Here is a 14951-nt window from a genome sequence, read left to right as displayed (position 1 = left end):
TAAACAATTCTTTTTTTAACAGTTGAAAATGCTTTGGGCACTGGGGTGGTTGTGGTCAGCTCATTGACATCACAGCTTGCTTGGTACCAGGCACCCTGAACCCTCCACCATGTTATAGATCTGCGCAAGCTGTTTTCATGCTTACAACAAAACAGAGAAAGTGCATCTGTAAATACTGTCTTTGCTACCAGTGGTGCCTGTTGCCTGTTGGGACAGTAGGATAGAAGACAGGAGACCAGCATGAAGCCACTTTTAACATATTGGGGAAATGTACCTATGATTTATATATATTAGTTATCTCATAAGCCAGTCCTTTAGGTGACAATCTATTATTATTATTATTATTTTTGGGGGGGACATATTTGGCAAACAGACCACACTGACTTTTGGCTGGAATTATATGCAGTTGTTGCTTTCAGATTTTGCAAGAGTAATGAGGAACAGTTAAACAAAAAGTTTCCATGAAGACAGATCCCAAAGCCTTGCACAAAGTAAGTTTATTTGATTTTGTTTTTTGACAGAAAAAGCTGATATTTATTCAATCTGACTGGAGCATGCTTGAGGATACGGGGGCGGGGGAATGATATTTGTAACAATATCGTATGACCTTCAGACAATAACACAGATGAGTGATACAGTTCAAGGCTAGGTCTGACTTGGAAGAAAACACCTGCAAAGTTCATAAATAAATAAATACACCAATCAGTTTTCAGCCATTCCTGAGAAAGTGGCATCTTACAATGGAAGTACAACAAATAATTCCTGTTTCATTACTTATTTTAAGGACATTTGAATGTGACTCATTTCCATGCTTTCAGATCTTATAAAGTTATGGTCAAAAGCACCAGAACAGGAGAGAACGAATACATAGTTCAGTATCATTGTACAAATTCAACCAATAAAATGGTTTAAATATGCACACAACTTGCTTTTTAAACTTCCAATTAAATCACACTTGAAGATAAACTGAAGGTATACATACACATTTATTATCAATGTCTTCTGCTGAAGAACATTTTGTGGAAGAGGTCAGGACGTTTTCTTTTTTAAAAAAATATTTATTAAATTTTTCCAATCAAACCAAATTACATATTCCAAATTATACAAATTATCCAGTAATCAAACAAATCCCAATGTTATGCCTAATTATAAATTATTATTATTATTTAGCTAACTTCCCATGCTTTGAGATCGGAGGGAATTCTAATCATCTCATATTTCTACTGCATTTCAAAATCTTACAGTAATTCCCGGAATACATTCTGATGTTAATCCTTCATTATTTTCAACAGCCTCTGCGTTCATTCTGCAAGTAAGTTTAAGTCCAAATGAAATGTTTCTGTGTGGATTTTATGTCTTTACTCTTCTTCTTTATAGTCCAAATCTGTAGTCCAAGATTCCCCCCTGTAAATTCACATCCTCTCTTCACAAACTGGTGTTTCTGCCGCATCAGTCCAGGAGCCTTCCACTGCAGGTAGCTGCCATATCGACAAACAGTCCAGATAAAATCAAATCATGGCGTCTGCCCAGTGTTGTTCCTTAACCAGCTGCTATTCAAACATTAGCTTTTCCCAGGGAGGGGGGTTACCAAGTAAACTGGAAGTGCAAGTATAGAGAAGTAAAATGTTAGAGGTTTCCCCCCACCCCATAGCAATATAATTTGTTTCAGCTAGCTGATCAGTCTACTTTCGGTTTCACTCCTGGCAGGATGTTTTCAACTGCCTCACCATAACTTTATTCTGCTTTCCAGATCTCCATGTGTATTCTGATGCATAACACAGAGATTTCATGTGCATGGGTCCTCCCCACTCAATCCAGAGGAAGGTGGTGCTTTGCAGGCATGAAATGATGCCTCTACAGCCCTGGGCTTCCACTGAAGCAAATGCAGTAGCCCTTAAGGACCAGAGAGCTCCATGTGTCCACCAATCTCCCGAGACCATGGTTTAACTATACTGTGGCCATTTTAAATGTGACGTAACACATGGTTCTGAATCAGTACTTCCCTGAATTGGATTTATCATGCACCTATCCCCTTAAAACCTGAACAAAGCCTGGCCATCTGTTGGAAGCACTGAAGGCATTCAACTCTGGCCTTTCCAAAACAGCTGTAGAGCAAAGTATTGCCTTTGGTAAGCTTTACCTGCTTTAAGGAGATTAAAAGATATTTTGGGTGCTTTGGAGTATACCAAGCAAACACAGGACTAGAAATACAAGTCAATGAATGTCTTGAGGACCTAACTAAGCACCGGGATAAGTGGAGGGCTGTTTCCAAAAATCTGAGTGGCGCCTCCATTACTAGTTCTGCATAACCTGTAGCAGAACGTACGCATGTCGCACTGTGCTGCCTTTCTCCTCTCCTATTCCATGCCTTCAGCTGTCAATGGCACTTGGCAACGAAATGTAGACCATCATGACATCACAATTTGAGTTAAGTTCTACTAGATATTATGGAGGGAGAGAACCTGATACATGATGATCATTTGTAGCAGCAGCTGCATGCTTACTATGAAGTCTTGCTCAGACCTGAAGATGTGATCATACAGTCTTTGTGCCACATTGGAAGTACAGGTCAGGCTCCTGCCCACGGATTTGGTGCATGGTGAGAGAAGGGAGGAGTTATGTTGTACAAGTGGAAATCCTTTCACAGACTAAGCAGGTTAGTTTTATACGACCCAGAGCATCAACGGATTGGGCTTCTCTTGTGACTGTAATGCTTTTGTGCATGAAGCTGCTGCTGCTGCTATGTCAAACATCAGCTATGCTGATCCTTATTCAAACTATGTGCAAAATCATCAGGATCTTTCACTTCCAAGTATACACTTAGCTTTGCTGGAAGGACCCTTAGAATCCCAACATTTTCAGCTCCCAACCCAGAGTGGAAAATGGTCAGCCATCACCGAGGCTGAGAAAAATTATGGAGCTCAGAGATGTTTCGACTTTGCATAGATAAAGCTTGCTGGCTCAGTTTTAAGCCGGTAAAGACTTTGGAAGGAAAACACTGCCACAAACACAATGGCAGGAACTGCAAACTAGCTGCTAAACACGGCAAAAGGCTTGATCGGGTTCTCATTTGCTTGTTCCAGGATTACGCAGGAGCAAATCCTTCAAAGACAAATGAAATAAATAATTTGTGTTTTCTTCAAACTTTCTGCATTCGAAAATAACCAACCCTTTGACTGAAGACCAACAGAAAACCCTTTGCTGTAGTGAAAATATAGTGAAAATAAGATCAAAGATGATGAACTCTTGGAATGTGCGGCTTGAGCAATCTAGCCATGAATATTCCTATGAGGAAGCCAGCCTTCCTACACAAACTACTAAATCAGTGTCAATTTCACAATAAAGCTCTAGTGCATATGGCAACACATGTTTTTGTCATTAGGAGAGAAGGCCCTGCCATTCACCTTGCTGTGTATTCCTAGTCCAGGGAAATTCTACCCCAGCATCTTTGGGATACTTGGATAGTGTGTTCCAGATTCAATATCTGGCTTATGATCTACCCTTACCATGTAAACTCTTATCCTGTTTGAACAGGGTCTATTTAGCTAGGTCTCCCACAGACCTGTCTGTATGCCTTTCATTCATGCCCCCTCAGTCTGATCAGCTGACAAATCTTCAATGGCGCCTTCTCTTCACCCTGCCATGCAAATTCTCCTGTGGCTCTATTGTAGGAACATATGAAGATGCCTCATCTAGAGTTGGGTCATTCATTGGTCCATCTAACTCAGTACGGTCTACTCTGACTGGCAGTGGCTCTCCAGGCTTTCCGGCAGGAGTCTCCCAGCCCTACCTGGAGATGTTGTGGCTTGAACGAGGGACCTTCTGCATGCAAAGTAGATGCTCTACCACTCAGCTGTGGCCTGACAGTCATGGTACATATTCATCACCCCCAAGGTCTTTCTCATACGACTGTCCCCAAAACAATGCATTCTCATTCTATTTGAAGCTTCCCTGATTAAAGCAAATAAATCTCTGTTTCTCCAATTAAGCAAGTCTGCAGTATCATTTTTAACAGGGGAGAAATTCCCAAGAGTTTTCTGCATGTATTGGTGCTTATAAATGCATCCCTGTGTGGCAAAATAGAGGTGCAATTATGGCAATGGCAAGCTTGTTTGGAAACAAGCATGTGTTGTTTTTAATATCTGATGTTTTACTACAGTTTTATAATTGGTTGGAAGCCGCCCAGAGTGGCTGGGGCAACGCAGTCAGATGGGCAGCATAAGAATAATAAATTGCTGGTGCTGTTGTTGTTTCCTTATGAGCATATCGCTATTTCACCACATGACAGCACACTTTGAAGCAACCTTGGGAAAACAGCAAGGTCCTCCCACCTCACAACAGCATTTTCTTGTAAAAAAAAACCTAAGAAAACTGAGAAAACAGGAAGGAAAAGGGTTATTTCCTGGCCACTTCAGAACCAGATATTTCAAATCAGTGTAGGAACAAGATCGGGTGGGCTTTGACAGGTTTTTATGGGTGTACCCTGAAAAGCAAGACCCTTTTCCCACTGGCCCCTGCAATGGGAGTCACCACAAGGGACGGGGCACTTAGCTTCCTGGATTGTGTTGACTGGGGAGGGGTGAACCAGACCTCTGACACCAAGTCCAATCACAATGCATGGCAAGGGAATCAGGGAGGAGCATATTTCTTCCTTCTCCACAGCACTTGAACTTCTATTCCAGCTCTTTGCCACACAGAAAGGATTGCCAAGCCCCACAGCAACAAGAACAGCAAACTCTGCTACTGCAGCGTTATTTAAATTTACATGGCGTTTGCTTCGTGCCATTTGCCTTTAGCTTCTTATCCGCTGAAACTTTTTTGGCAGGAACGTAATTACCAGCATTCCCGTTCTTTTTGGGATTTGGGCAGGCGTGGGCTGGCAGCCCCTTGAGAGGGACAGCTGAACCGTGGAAGGAAGAGGGTTGCTTGGGTGGCCTGATGTTGCCAGCTCCCTGGATCATAGAGCTACTCTCATGCTTACTGGCCAACGGCTGCTTGGCAGTAGGCCGCTTTTTGGCTTCGCCTTGTGCTTCACAAGGCCGCCTGGGGCGAGCTGAGAAGCCACATGTCGCTTCAGCCGTTCTCAGCTGACCTTCATGGGGAACAACCTGGCTGGGTCCTTCGCCATGCAACTCTCTTCTGTGACCCTGCTGGCCGGAGAGGACTCTTGGAAAACCTTCGTGGACAGTCAGTTGTTTCTGCGGAAAAGGACTGTGCAACGGTTTGTTTTTGCCAGGGCTTTTTAAGGTCCGGAGGGCACCGGGAGCAGTCTGAGGCCTTATCTTGGCCACCTTCCCTTTCTCAGCCTGTATCGTCTGCATCTGCAGCCATTCCAGCTCCAAAAGCCGGTCGACGTACTTCTCAAGCGTCCCCGACGGCTCTGGCCGAGGTTCTGATTTGCATTCTGTGTTGACAAATGCCACCAGCCCTTTCAAGTCCCACGTGTTGAAAGGGGGCGGCAGGAAGTCCGGGTAATAGTAATCGGGCTGCTTGAATTTTGTGTCAAAGAGGTGTTCGAAGCACAGAGGGTCAATCTCCTCTGCTCGCAGGTTGAGCTCCGGCGGGGTGCAAGGAGAAGGGGGAATGGGGATTCTCTCCGAGTCGGAAAGGTCACTGGCGCTGTCCTGATCCGAATCGTCTTTCATAATCCGCATGGATTCAAAGTCAAGGAACATCGCGTCAGCAGAGACGCTTTGATATCCAGGGACGTAGGGGTCTGCTTCAGCTGAATGCCCTCCGGAGTTTCTCTCTAAATTGCCTTTTTGCTTGCAACAAAAACTCTGAGTCAGCCCATCTTCTGCACCGCTGGAATCACTCCAGGAAGCATCCTTAAACACAGAAGGGATTTTGCTCCAGCCAGCCTCGTAATACTTTCTGACCAAAGGTTCCTTTTTTAACCTTGGTGCTTTGTATGAAGAAGTGCAAACATCTGTTGTTCTAGGCAGGAAAAGAAATAATATTTAGTCATTTTCGTTTTTTAAAAAGGCAAGTCATTGCCACAAACGTATGATTGCAAACCAAGCACAAAAGGAGAAAAGACAAAATGTACAAAGACATAAAGATGGTGATATGAACGAACTAGTTATAAAAATGTTCTATAAAGCAGAGATAGGAAAGCTGCAAGCCTCCAGATGTTCTTCCCATCACTACCAGCCATCATAGCTAACAATAAGGGATGATGGGTATGGGTATGATTTCTAGTTCAGCCACATCTGGAGAGTCGCAGGTTCTCCATACCTCTTATCAAGCATCTTAATGGCATTTCATATTGATTGGTCTTTATTTTCATATTGGGTGCTTCTATTTCCCCCCTCGTTGCCACTGTAAACAGTGCTACTGTTTAGACAGCCTACTTACCCACCTCGAGGTAGAAAACTGCTTGAATATCTGTAAACCCTGATAGAGCAGTATGAAAACCTGACGTGGGAGCTTTATACAGTAGAAAGCATGAAAAGAAACAGGAGATACTTCCTTTGAATTTTGGACACGTATACCAAAAATGAACACTCTGGTATATCTGCCATCTGAAGCAGCAAGGGAAGCAAAATCTCATAAATGTTTTCATAAAGGCAGGATATTAAAGGCTCACCTTGATAAAGTGATACCAGTCCAGGCACTGAGTATTCTGTACTCTTCCTACATCTGATAAGAAATCATCTGCAAAAATCTTAAATTTACAAGGCAATCCGATACTCAAGAGGTAAGCCTTATTAAATTCCCCGGTAAGTGGGTTTAGCATGGAGCCAAAGTGATGCCCTTCAGATCATAGAATTGTAGAGTTGGAAGGGACCCTGTGAGTCATCTAGTCCACTCCACTGCAATGCAGGAATCCTGAAGTAGGACTTACTGAAATTCCCTCATCTGCACAGCTCGTATGGTTGAAAAACTGTCCCTTGCTTCAACTGGCCTACTTACCTGTAAAACAGGAATGGGAAACATATGGCCCTCCAGATGTTGGACCACAACTCCCATAATCCATGGTCATTTATCATGCATTGGCTAGGGCTGAATGGAGTTGAAGTGCATCGCAATCTTGGGCAGAACGTATTGTCAAACATATTGCTCTGCTTTCCTTTGGACCACATTGGTGAGGCAGAGAGGAGGGTCTTATCTTCTGGGCAGCCCAGGACCTCAATACGCATGTCCCAGGCTTATGCCCCGGGGAGGTCACCTTGGGACTGATAACACAGCCGTTTGACTTCACCCCTGCAGATGCACTCCATTGTCTCTCAAGACAGACAGATGACAACAACAGCAACAACTTAACGGTATGATCCTAAGCATGTTGACTCAATAGTAAGTCCCACTGAGTTACATGGAACTTATGCCCAAGGAAATGTGCATTGACTTGCAGCTTTTTCTGTTTAACTTGCGTGCCGAGACCCTGCAGCCACCGCCTCGTTGGGAAATAACTCACACAGAGACGCGGATATTAGGTTTATGTTATTGGGCAAATTTAGCTACAACTTTATTAAATTAAATTACAGAATGTGAGCGGTATTGGCTTAGGCATTGATTGGACCCGAGTATATCTGACTCCTGCCCGGTGTGCAGGAAATCTGGTAAGGGTAAACCACTGGTAGGGGGAGCCTTGTCAATGCAAACCAACTCAAGCTCCCCCTGGTTTTCCCATCGTGGTCGTGTCAAGGCCCTAACCCCCAACCGGGCTTCAGACAAGATCAACACCCCCGGATTCCTTTAATGGAATACCCTTAAGCATGGAGGGGCAGGGGAAGGCCACACAAGTCCTCTGGCTCGCTCCTGAGTTTAGGGCTCTGATGTGCCCGGGATCCCCCGGGCAACGGGGGACAAAGTCCCCCGCCCCCCGGTGGGGAAGGGGTGACCACGCAGTCCACCGCAACTCCTCCCCACGGGGAAGTGGAGCAGACTTACTCAACTTCTGTTTACGTCTGTTACTAACTTAAACTTAAACTTACTTAACTTAAACTTTAATTTCTGTTTAACTTACTCAAGAAAACTGCTTCTAATCTGTTTGGAACAGAGCTCAACATCTCAGTGGCGTAGCTAGGCGCTTGGGCTCCCGGGCCGGCACATGCTGCCATTTTGGGCAGCATGGAGCCTGCAGGTGCCCAAGCCACCGAGTCACTTCCAGGAGAGGTGTGTGGCTCGGGCACCTGCAGGCCCCACGGTACGTGCCGCCCCCTGGGTGAGTGGCACCCACTGTGCTCTGCCCCCCCAGCTATGCCTCTGCAACATCTTTCTGCTTAGCTGAGTTTAACCAGACTGCAGCATATTAAACAATATTTCTAATGATTTACATCTTTTTACAAACAGTATGGGTAATGCATGTTAATTTGGATCTAAAATTAAATGCTGGCAATTATATTAAAGAAGGAAAAGCAGATGTGAAGGAAACCGATGAACACTTCTTATTCGTTCTGGGCAAAGCCCATTGCTGAAATCAATGCCATTCAATACGTTTCAGCAAAGCTGCATGTTTGCAATTGTGAACATGTGCGTTGTCTGGATATGTGTTCCAAAAAAACTTTCTGTTTCAGGAGTTTGTCTAGTTAGCATAAACATTGAATAAGAAGAAAACCTGCACCTGGCAACTTTTGACCATGTGATGAAATAAAATGCATGCTTTAAGATAAACAGGAAAAATAAAGGCGGCATGATTGCCTTTTCAAATATGGATCTAGCCCACAGCTGCTGTGTATTGTGGTCAGGGTGGATAAAAATCATTTTTTTTAAAAAAATAAAATCAGATTTTTAAAAATTTAAATCGGATTTTTAAAATAAAATGCTTTTGGAGGAAAAATCTTTCTAAAGATAGTTTTCTATTTAAGTTACATTATAGTCCAAAGGCTATTCATCAGGAAATAAGGATTTGTTTTAAGTTTTTCATGTGTGCTAAAAATCAGTCTAAGTTGCTTTTTTTTAAAAAAATCGTTTAACCACATCAGTTAACAAACATGGATACATATGCTATAATGTTATTGTTTTAGTTAAATAGTTTAAATTGTTATTAAGCTAATTATTATTTTTTCACCTTCCAATATAGTACAGCAGAAAAGTTGACAATAATTTCATAATTACCTGTCTTTGTATTTCTAATAGTATAACCGGATCAGAAATTTTTTATATAACTGTAAAAACTACTCTGAAAATTTATTATTCCAAATATGAAACCTTCATCTGGCTGCAGATATTAAGACTATACCAGCAAGAATGAATCTTTCTGTAAAAAAAAATGACTTAAATCAAGTCTTACTGACTAGTGATTTAAATCAATTTGATCTAAATCAAATCCACCCTGATTGTGGCGCTCTTCCCCAAACTCAAAGCTTGTATTACACAAATGTGGTCCAGATTTTCTGTTCTTTGATAACTTCTTCCCCAACATTCCATGCTTGAGTTCCTCTGCCCTTCCCTGCAAACCAACCCACCAACCCAACGCCACTTACAATTGTTTTTATCTAACACAAGTGGTGTTATCTAACACAACGCAGGTGGCGCTGTGGGTTAAAGCCTCAGTGCCTAGGACTTGCCGATCGAAAGGTCGGCGGTTCGAATCCCTGCGGCGGGGTGCGCTCCCACTGCTCGGTCCCAGCGCCTGCCAACCTAGCAGTTCGAAAGCACCTCCGGGTGCAAGTAGATAAATAGGGACCGCTTACCAGCGGGAAGGTAAACGGCGTTTCCGTGTGCGGCTCTGGCTCGCCAGAGCAGCAATGTCACGCTGGCCACGTGACCCGGAAGTGTCTCCGGACAGCGCTGGCCCCTGGCCTCTTAAGTGAGATGGGCGCACAACCCCAGAGTCTGTCAAGACTGGCCCGTACGGGCAGGGGTACCTTTACCTTTACTTTAACACAAGTTCATCCGCACATCAAGCTCCCAGCATTGATCATCCATAAGTGGCCAAAGGTGAACAAAATTCACCAGCTCAAGCATATTGCCCAACCAGTCAGTAGTTTGAAATAAACATTCATGTCCTATTCCCAGAACTTTCCAAAACTTGACCATGCCAACGGTTGTGTTTCTACCTACGCAGTCTTCATTTGTGCATGCAATGGGCTTGTATACCACATATATACACTGCCAAGAGAACTTTACCTGTTTTGTTGGAGATTTTCACAAAGTTGGTTTTTTTCTTTGTAGTGAAGAGTTGTCTGCTTGTGTTCTGTTGCATGACAGGAAGTCTAAGAAAAATCGAGTAATGTATAGTTAAAACTCCAGTAGGAAAACCACAGAATATGTCTGCAGGAAAAAAAAAAATGCTGCCATGAAGCGTAAGAAACTTTACCTTTTCAGTAGCGGCTGAAATATTTTTGCCAAGTCTGCTGGAAGAAGGTCTTATATGTGGTGGCGATTTATTGATTTTCTTGGCACTTGGATGGCTCTTTCCTCCACTGGAACTATTAATGATTAAAAAGAGGACTATTTTCAAAGGGGTTTATTTATAAAAAAACACACCAGAATATTTTTTTTCTGTTTGCAGACATTTCTAACCCATTATAGAAGTCTCTCCTAATTTTCCTGCAGTTGTTATTCCTGTGTGATTACTCCTATGAACTTTTAAATGTGCCATTTCTATTAGCTGAAATCCATTACTGCATCTGTTTTACTTAAGTGTGTGTTTTGGGCATGGAGATTTATAGGACATTACCTATAGAAGAATGGCAAAGACTTATTGTGATTTCTAACAGCAATTTTTAAAAAATGAAATACTTTTTTAGATTAGAAGGAAAGAAAACTATTGTTACATTTTAGAGAGCTAGAATTTAGGCTTACAATCAATTTTTTTAAAAAAAATGAATCACCTGTGTCATGTATCTGGTATGATTTATAAAGTTTCTGGGCCCATACTCTCAGATGATACCTATGCTTTTAACTAAAGATGTGGTCCACTCCAGATGTTGTTCAACTACAACTCCCATAATCTCTGACCACAGGTTATCCCCACTGGGCCTGATGGGAGTTGGAATTCAACAAAATCTGAGGGGCCACAGTTTCCCCATCCCTGATTTAACTTCTCCAAGGCACCAAATGAGGACCCAAATGAGGACTCAAGAGCAGGCTTCCTCAACCTCAGTCCTCCAGATGTTTTGAGACTACAATTCCCATTATCCTTGACCACTGGTCCCGCTAGCTAGGGATCATGGGAGTTGTAGGCCAAAAACATCTGGAGGGCCGAGGTTGAGGAAGCCTGGTCAAGAGTTACGCTTCTACCACTTTCCCACAGCTCTCAGTCATCCCTCCACTGCCTGGGTCTAAAAGGAGCACCTGATTCTGTCTCCTTGGTTTGGAACACTGAAAATACAGGTGCCATCTCTGGGTTAGGACCTCAAAAGTCTCAGGAAGCACCTGAATGGTCTGTGGTTCAGCTCTCTGGTTTCTGCATTCTGGTTAGGAACTGTGTTGCCTCCTGCTCCTATTTCCTCGGCTCTCTCTGTGCTGCAACCTTGCCAGCCATTCTGGGAGCCTGCTAATGTTTAGGCAAGAAACCAAGCAAATGGAGGGCAATCATCCATATTTCTGATAACCAGATGGGCTTCCTTGATCCAGCAACTACCCACAGGCCTCTCTCTGGCTTGTGACAATGTGCCACCCCCATATGCGGTCTCTGGCAATTGCTGTAAATCTAAGGACAACCTATCCTTTTTGCTTCTCTTGGCTCATTGGACTAGGTTACCAGCATATAAATGTGGGGGGAAAGGTGGTGGTGTATAGACAGCCAGTGGAAATACAGATCCCTTAATGTGTTCACAGGTGTTAAGTACTTCTTCCACCATTCAATGCTGCCTGTGTTAAGAGACAAGGAAGAGAAGATATTTTTGAATCCCAGCAACGGGGTGAGCTTCCGTTGCTCAGTCCCAGCTCCTTCCAACCTAGCAGTTCGAAAGCACGCCAGTGCAAGTAGATAAATAGGTACCGCTCCAGTGGGAAGGTAAACCGCGTTTCCGTGTGCTGCTCTGGTTCTCCAGAAGCGGCTTAGTCATGCTGGCCACATGACCCGGAAGCTGTACGCCAGCTCCCTCGGCCAATAAAGCGAGATGAGCGCCGCAACCCCAGAGTCGGCCACGACTGGACCTAATGGTCAGGGGTCCCTTTACCATTTTTTATGATGATATAGAGTTGGAAGGGACCCTGAGGATCATCTTGCAATGCAGGAATATATGCAGTTATCCCTTACGGGGATCGAACCTGCAACCTTGGCATTATCAGCACTCTAACCAACTAATCTAATCCACGGGGAAGCAAATGCTGGTGTTCCAATAACACTACTAGCTACCGGGGCAGTGAATAACTATCATGTGCCATACACTTCACTATCTCTTGTGGGATGTGAGGATATTTGTACAACAATCAGAAATAGGTGCTCCGCATTCCCATCACCAAAACAAAACAAAAACCCAAGTAAATGGTATCTCTGCTAATTACAATTAGCATTAATGTGCAATTTATCGACAGGATACTAAAATGTGATGTCACAGGGAGCAAAATTCAATTACGGAATTCCCTGCCCAAAGACATTTTGATGGTCACTAGCTTAGAAGTGGCTTTAATATGAGATAAGAGAAATTCACAAAGGATATGGCTATCAGTGATTATCTGGGAAGTTAAGTGCAGTATACTTAACTAACATGAAGTATACTCCATGCAGTTAAGTATACTCTTTGTTCACATGCAGTATGCTGGGGGAACAATCAATCCTGGAGGGCTGTTCCCTTCACATCCTTGTAGACTTCCTGGAGGCATCTACTCAGCCACTGTTGAACTGGATTAGACCCTTGGTCTGATTCAGCACAGCTGCTCTTCCCTACTTATATTCTTTAACTACTAGCCCTTTTGAGCCTTGAACCCTATATTGCAGTTTGCTACTTGAAATAAACGTCGGTTCGCCGTTCTCATGCAGTTTGTGGTCACAGGCTGAATTTAGAGCAGCTACGCACACAGAAAATGGCAGCAAGATTTAGGTCAGTATATATACCCTCCCCCACTCCTACACTTTGAAAAGAAGCCATGGAACAAAAATCGTCACACCAACAAAAGTTCACAATGCTGGTGGATTGAAAACAACCTGGGGTGAAGCAGCACCAGCGGGCAGCTGCTTATTTGAAAGCTAACAAGGTGTAATAGTGTCTTACCTGAATTATAAACCAGGGGGTTCAACCACCCCCTCAAAAAACACACTCACACACAATCCGGTATGTGTCTACTCAGAAGTAAGCCCCATTGTACTACCTGAAACTTAACCCCAGGTATATTCGATTGCAGACTTAGCTATCTATATCCCTGTTCCAAAACAAGCATGGTACCTAAACAACAACATATGCACGTTCAAGTGCGATGTCAGAATGATATCACATTTATTCTGAACTATAAGCGCATCATGCAGTGTATGTCTTATATATCGATCGGTTCATCTTGATGCCGGCTTATATCCATGACATATTTTCCATAAAGAAAAGGGGCCATATTTGAGCTTTTGCCACAGTATTGGTTTGCGACACAGGAAAAGCAAACTTGTAACAGCTACAGTATTTGCATAGACGTGGAACAATAAATTTAAAAACGTTGGGGGGGGGTGAGATGCATTCTAGCTTAGCTCTTTCCCTGAACTTCACCAACCAGCCGCCCATCTGCATTCATCATTTCTTTAAAAAGCGACGCGTTTGCATGCGCAGATCCGACTGCTTCCAGAACGAGAAAAGGGGAGAGATCCTTACGTTACCATTCCTTTTCCTTCGAGGATCTCATGGGCCGGAGCTTCGTTTTGCAGGCTCCCTGCGCGCAGCGGAAAGGGATACTCTCGGATGCCCGGTCCCATTATAGACGAATGGCTGCTTTGGGGTTGTCGTTGCGGTTGCTTTCACAGCGGCTGATGCGCGATCCTACACCTTGCAGAATCAGAGCCTCTCTCCAGCATCCTTTGGTGCGCCCAAGGCAAAGCAAGGAAGCGAAGGGACGCGAGGTCTCTCTCTCCACCTCGCAGCCTCCGGTTGCTGCAGTAAACAAACCCCATGCATCCCTCCCAGGCGCTCTCTCCGTCTGTCTCTCCGCGTGACTTCCCTTATCATATCAGTGAGATTTAATCAGCCTTCTCTCCCCGGCGGTATCAGAATCCGCGGCGCGCGCGCGCGCGCACACACACATCAACCCGGACTTTGCACAAGAGGCGGCTGCATTATTTATCTAGCCGCGTCTGCAGATCCTTGCAAAGCCGTCCACCGCCGGAATATGGAAGCAAAGCATTCCCTCCCTCCAAAAAACCCCCCAGTGCTGGTTAGGTGGGCCATTGAAGTCGCAAGGCATTGTGGTCTCCCGGAGGGACTTCCCTGTGCGGAGGGAAGAGACCATCAATGACTGGAGGGATGCAAAAATCCTATCCTTGATTTATTATTCTTTTGCGATCGTCCGGGAGGAAATGAGGTGGGAAAGGGTCTGAGACCTGGAGAGCCCCATCCCAAGGGAAGCGGGGAGAAAACGGCTTTGGAAAGGCAAATAATAATAATAATAGTAATAATAGTAATAGTAATAATAATTTATTATTTATACCCCGCCCATCTGGCTGGACTTCCCCAGCCACTCTGGGCGGCCTCCAACAAAATATTAAAATACAGTTGTTAGGTTGTGGGTTGACATAGCAGACGACACAGCGATTTCTCCAAGTAGCTCTTTATTTTGTAAGCTGGAATAGAACCTGAACAGCAAACAGCTCAGCCGGCCTGCTTTTATAGGCAGCTGGCTGTCAAACATTGTAGCAAGAACAACCCAGGGTTTCCCGCCTAAAATAACTGACATGGACCTGAGTGAAAACTACATACACAATACTCCTGGTGGCCTGAGTGAGAACTTCAATACATAACACCCCTCCCCACCGAGATAAGGCGTTAGTTACAATCGTAATGGTTTCCTTATATACAGCACTACACGTAATGGTTCAATTAGGCACAAAGCATATCGGTTACATTTCACATTACTTCCAT

At 44.0% G+C, this 14951-nt stretch overlaps 1 protein-coding gene across 5 annotated transcripts; it reads right to left on the bottom strand.

The window, feature by feature from the left end:
* Positions 1 to 482: 482 nt before the first annotated feature.
* Positions 483 to 14446, bottom strand: FAM217B (family with sequence similarity 217 member B). Of its 5 annotated transcripts, XM_079979534.1 has the most exons (6): positions 13692 to 14446; positions 10265 to 10376; positions 10075 to 10160; positions 2141 to 5937; positions 983 to 1041; positions 483 to 670 (listed from the first exon to the last, which is right to left on the bottom strand). In XM_079979534.1, the coding sequence occupies exons 1-4, from the start codon at positions 13790 to 13792 to the stop codon at positions 4752 to 4754; spliced, it is 1485 nt and encodes a 494-aa protein (XP_079835660.1). In that variant the 5' UTR covers positions 13793 to 14446; the 3' UTR covers positions 483 to 670; positions 983 to 1041; positions 2141 to 4751. The 5 variants fall into 5 exon arrangements, with proteins under 5 accessions (XP_079835660.1, XP_079835658.1, XP_079835659.1 ...); XM_079979532.1 differs by having other exon boundaries at positions 483 to 1041; XM_079979533.1 differs by lacking the exon at positions 983 to 1041.
* Between the last annotated feature and the right edge of the window lie 505 nt (positions 14447 to 14951).

Source organism: Podarcis cretensis (assembly GCF_951804945.1).
Source record: "Podarcis cretensis genome assembly, chromosome: 6".
NCBI classification, from domain to species: Eukaryota; Metazoa; Chordata; class Lepidosauria; order Squamata; family Lacertidae; genus Podarcis; species Podarcis cretensis.
Note: the sequence above shows the minus strand (reverse complement) of the source record. Positions and strands in the feature narration are given on the sequence as shown.